General features: G+C 49.0%; 1 protein-coding gene across 1 annotated transcript in view; it reads left to right on the top strand.

The window, feature by feature from the left end:
- Positions 1–4,896, top strand: part of CHD3 (chromodomain helicase DNA binding protein 3) — a gene marked incomplete at its 3' end in the record, with an annotated part of 33,001 nt that overhangs the window by 18,002 nt on the left and 10,103 nt on the right. Inside the window, exon 5 of the mRNA XM_015422401.1 lies at positions 4,777–4,894. Within this exon, the coding sequence (XP_015277887.1) occupies positions 4,777–4,894 (118 nt within the window). The remainder of the gene's footprint in view (positions 1–4,776; positions 4,895–4,896) is intronic.

Below are 4,896 nucleotides of genomic sequence, written 5' to 3'. Positions count from 1 at the left end.
TTCTTTCCCCCCCCCCCCCAACACCAAGCATCCCAACTTCCTGATTTTACCTCGGAGACTTCTAGCATTTAATTTCCCATGTATGTTAAGCCCGCCACCTTCCTCCTGCTGCCTCGAGACCGTGCCAGGCAGCCCATAGCCACAGTCTCAGTGGACAATTCTAATCCATTTCCTTGTAGAAAAGTAACAGCTTTTTTGTTGGATAGATGTGGGACCTGAGGCTCCCCTAGTGAGTCCTTGGGTAGGACAGGGCTTGAGGCTGCATTGTTATCCCCTGGCCTGTGTTCTAGGAATTCACTGCTGCAGTGTCTAAGCACAGGGCCTTCCCGTCTAACCAATAAAAAACGAGCAGTTCTCCTCCTCCTCCTGCAGAAACACCAGGGGCGGGGAATATCTGCCAGCTCAAGTCCCAGGGGTCCTTAGACACTGGAGCCCCAGCCGGGTCAGACATCAGCGCTCTGGTTCCTGGGGCTGCGTGTTGACAGCAGATGAAGTGCTGAGGGCAGCCGGATCAAGGAGCCAGCGCTTCTGCCGGCTGGGATTATTGCAAATGATGGATGTCGTGTGCTCTGGGGGCTCTTGGCTGGGGGGTGGGGGCGGGAGGGAGAAGGAGGAGGGGAGGTCATGGCTCCGTAGCCTCCGGCCCTGTACTGCAACACCAAGCTTTGTTCCAGTGAGCGCCTGCCTTGGCCTCTGTCGGATTAAATGGAGCATTGGCCTGTTCCGGTTTGGCAGTTCTTGTCTTCCCTGGAGACCGATAAGATCTGAAAGGAGGGAGCAGCTGTAATCCTCGCTTTGCTGGGCTGGAAGGTTACCACTCTTTACACACACGGGGAAAATTCTGTATAATGCTTTGGGCCCAGACGAGCCTTCCTCTACGTCCTCTGATCTTCCAGCTAAGCAGAGGGCTGCCTTTGCGTGACTCACATGGTACATTCACGCTTTTGAGGCCTGGAAGGGCCTGCTTCCACCTGGATCACAGACGTATACAGATGCTACCTGCTGCTCTTCCTGGGCTGGGAGTTCCTGGGGAGGGCCTGCGCTTTGCCCAGCTGCGCCCCTGCTGAAGCAGCTCCACTCCGGGCACCAGGCACAGGGTGAGGGGAAACTGGGGTTTGTTCTAGGTTGGAGGATCTACACGGCTCAGCTCTCCGTCATGGCACGTGAAAAGGGTGTTGGGCAAATATATTTCCAGGCTGCCTGGAAGGCCTAAATGCTTTCAAGCTTATTTCTCAAATCACCTCTTTAGCGCAATGTAATTATTATTGTTGTTTTTTTTAACTTCATTTATACTCTGCTTTTATCCCCGAAGTGGCTTTCCTCGTTCTCCACTACAGTGCAGGAACGAGAACAGGTTCTAGCTCAGAGGTGTTGAACTCGTTTGTTACGAGGGCCAGATCTGACATAAATGTTACTTTGTCGGGCCAGGCCGTGTGTGCCATAAAACACAATGCCAGGTACTGGAAATCTGAACTGTATAAAGGACAGCAGTCGGTAAGCTCCGAGTTGGTGTGTCCTCAGTGCAAGGCCTCATGGACCAGGAGGGGGTTCAAAGGAAACCCACGTGGGTGGACTGGAGAGCCAGCAGTGCAGCACTGGGCAGACGCCCCCCACCCTGCCTGACTGTTGCAGATGTTGTAGGTGCAGGCTTCTTCCAACCATGCTGAAGCCACAATTGGAGTGGCTCCGCCCACTCCCCCTTCAAGCAGTCTCCTGTTTCCTCCCTTGCACTAGTTGCTCGCAGGCCGCATAAGAGCCCTGGACAGGCCGGTTCCGGCCCCCGGGCCTTATGTTTGACACCCCTGGTCTAGCTGACCTCAAGACAGAGGTGAGAGCCTCTGAGTCGCTATTCAGGCTGGCTTCTGTCAGAGTCCCGCAGCAATCAGTTCTCAACAGCGTTCCTTCAAAAGGTTCAAGTTTATTGAGTACAGTAAAGGCAGGTCATCTGTGCATACGTCCTGCATCAGAACTAAATTGTTAGCACGCAAAATGAGAAGATATACCCAATCCAAAACAAGGCCCCCTGACGGGTCTGCACCAATCAGGGCCGAAGCGGAAGCCCGCCTGGGCTAAGGGGTCTGTGTTCCCAGCTAAAGCACCAGCAGCCTGGTACCAAGGTCACAGGCCGGGGCTAGCAGATAAGATGAAGCGAGGAGAAACGAACGCTACGATTCCAACAGGCCATACATCAGCCCCCCCCCCTTTCCACCTGCCATGGCCGCAGCATAGCTGACAGCTTCTTACAGAGAAGAACGTGAGAAGAGTGGCTCCAAGGAACAGTAATTTTTTTTAAATCCTTATTTATTTATTTATTTAAAGATTTTTATTGTTTTTAGACAAAAGGTTAACAGTAAAATCGAGAACAGTGTAAACTTATGCTTAAATACATACATCTTATCATATGTAAATTTTGCATATTTTCAAGTAATTATGTTCAGAACTGCTTCTTTTTAGAGCTTTGGACAACTTACATTGTAACAAACCTCAAAACTTCTTGTTGTCCGGTATCTAATATATATAAAATAAAATAAAATAAAATAATAATTATAATAATATAATATAATAATAATAATAGTATAATATTAAAACATATATGCAGTGAAGTAGCTAAGAAAGGGAAATAAATAATAATAATAACGGTGCAACATACATTTGAAAAACACACTACAGGAATTAAGGATAATGTTACCATATTTGTGTTCAGAAGATATGTGTTCATGAGCCTTCGGTTCAATAGGAAAAATTAATAATAATAATCGCATTCCCAAGCCAGGGCACGAGTGCATAATGAACTCCAAGATCCCCCCCCCACACACACACACCTTGAGAAATGTGCTCCTCTGGTGTAGCCAGGCACCTTCTAAATTCTCCCCTGACTGTATAAAGAGCCTGAGGCAGGGAGCTTTGACTCTTGAAAGGCTACACCCTGAACATCTTGTTGGACACTATTAAGTGCTCCTGGATTCGAATCTAGCTCTACTACAGCAGACCAACATGGCCATCCTTTGAAACTATCCGTATGACGAACAGGATCCTACCGAGGATTGAGTTAGAGAGGGAGGGATTCATTTCTCTCTGGTCCCGTATGTAAAACGAGAGGGGCGGGGGATAAACACATGTAGGACAATTCAAGACATCCGTTTGTGTCTACTAGTTCCGCTAGGCTCAGATCCTCGAACCATGCTGTCAGCGCCACCCTAAGCAGTTATACCCTTCTAAATTAATAAAAGTCAATGGGATTAACTCTGTTAAGGGGGCACTGTGCGTTCCCTACTTTGGGTGGGATCAGGAAATGCTGTGATTTATTATTTATTTATTTGATTGTCATCCCGCCCTCCCTGCCAAGGCAGGCTCAGAGCGGCTTACATTAAAAGCTTAAAAGAATATTAAAACGTAAGTGCTTGTTAATGCAATACAACACCATAAAATACAAAAACATACCAAATCACAGTACAAGCAGGGCTCTTTTTGTAGAAAAAGCCCAGCAGGAACTCATTAGCATAATAGGCCACACCCAACAGCAGGAACTCATCAGGATTGGCTACATTAGGGGTGTGTGGCCTAACATGCAAAGGAGCTCCTGCTACAAAAGAAGGTCCTGGGTTTTTGCACCCCCACGTTACCAGAAGTGTGGTCATCCAGCCACACCCACCATTTGCTTCTTATTCTGCTTACCTTGTTTGTTGTCAAAACCCAGGGCCTTTTTTTGTAGCAGGAACTCCTTTGCATGTTAGGCCACACACCCCCTAATGTAGCCAATCCTAATGAGTTCCTGCTGTTGGGTGTGGCCTATTATGCTAATGAGTTCCTGCTGGGCGTGGCCAACTCGGGAGCCAGCCGGAACTCTGTTCCTGTGCGTTCCTGCCCAAAAATAGCCCTAACAAGTAAGATAAAGTGCCGGTGCCAGTAACGTCCCCGTGGCCATGATAGGATGGTCTGAATTATGGCCCCCATCAGTCGTCCAGCCCAACAGCAGTTGGTGTTAACAAAAGGGCCTCGACAATCCAGTTGGTATTGTTGTTGTTGTTAGTTGTTGTTATTCAGTCGTACAGTCGAGTCCGACTCTTTGCGACCCCATGGACCAGATCCCGCCAGGCCCTCCTGTCTTCCGCCGTCCTCTGAAGCTTGCTCAATTTCATGTTCGTTGCATCGATGACACTGTCTAACCATCTCATCCTTTGCCGTCCCCGTCTTCTTTGACCTTCAATCTTTCCCAGCATCAGGGTCTTCTTCTCCAGTGAGTGCTCCCTTCTCATTTGGTGGCCAAAGTATTTGAGCTTCAGTTTCATTATCTGGCCTTCCAGGGAACAGTCGGGGTTGATTTCTTTTAGGATTGACTGATTTGATCTCCTTGCAGTCCAAGGGACTCTCAAGAGTCTTCTCCAGCACCATAGTTCAAAAGAATCTATTCTTCGGCGCTCGGCCTTCCTTATAGTCCAACTCTCGCAGCCATACATGACTACTGGGAATTGTTAGTAGCAGCTCCTAATCGCAGGCCTGGTGGAAGGGCTCCATGATTGGCGGAGGAGAGAGACACAAAGGTGGAGGTGGGGAGTTTGGATTTCAGTGTCCTCTGGGAATAATGGAATCGAGACTCCTGGATTGTGCTTAAAGGAAAACATGAGGGTTCAAGAGTGTCGGAGGGAGGGAGAAGGCAGCAAGCTAGCAACGCTCTTAGGGCTTCTTTCCTAGGCCCAGAAAGGGACCGTGGGGGGCTTGGACCCTGAAACAAGGTTGCTCGAGGAGCTGATCGTTCTGTCCCCCTCCCCTCTACAGGCCTCTCATTGCCAAAAAGAACCCCAAGATCCCGATGTCCAAAATGATGACGATCATGGGAGCCAAGTGGCGGGAGTTCAGCGCCAACAACCCCTTCAAAGGGTCAACGGCTGCCGTGGC

This window comes from Gekko japonicus, unplaced genomic scaffold (assembly GCF_001447785.1).
Source record: "Gekko japonicus isolate JY-2015 unplaced genomic scaffold, Gekko_japonicus_V1.1 scaffold1082, whole genome shotgun sequence".
NCBI classification, from domain to species: domain Eukaryota; kingdom Metazoa; phylum Chordata; class Lepidosauria; order Squamata; family Gekkonidae; genus Gekko; species Gekko japonicus.
The sequence above is the reverse complement of the archived record's forward strand: the minus strand, read 5'-3'. Positions and strand labels throughout refer to the sequence as shown.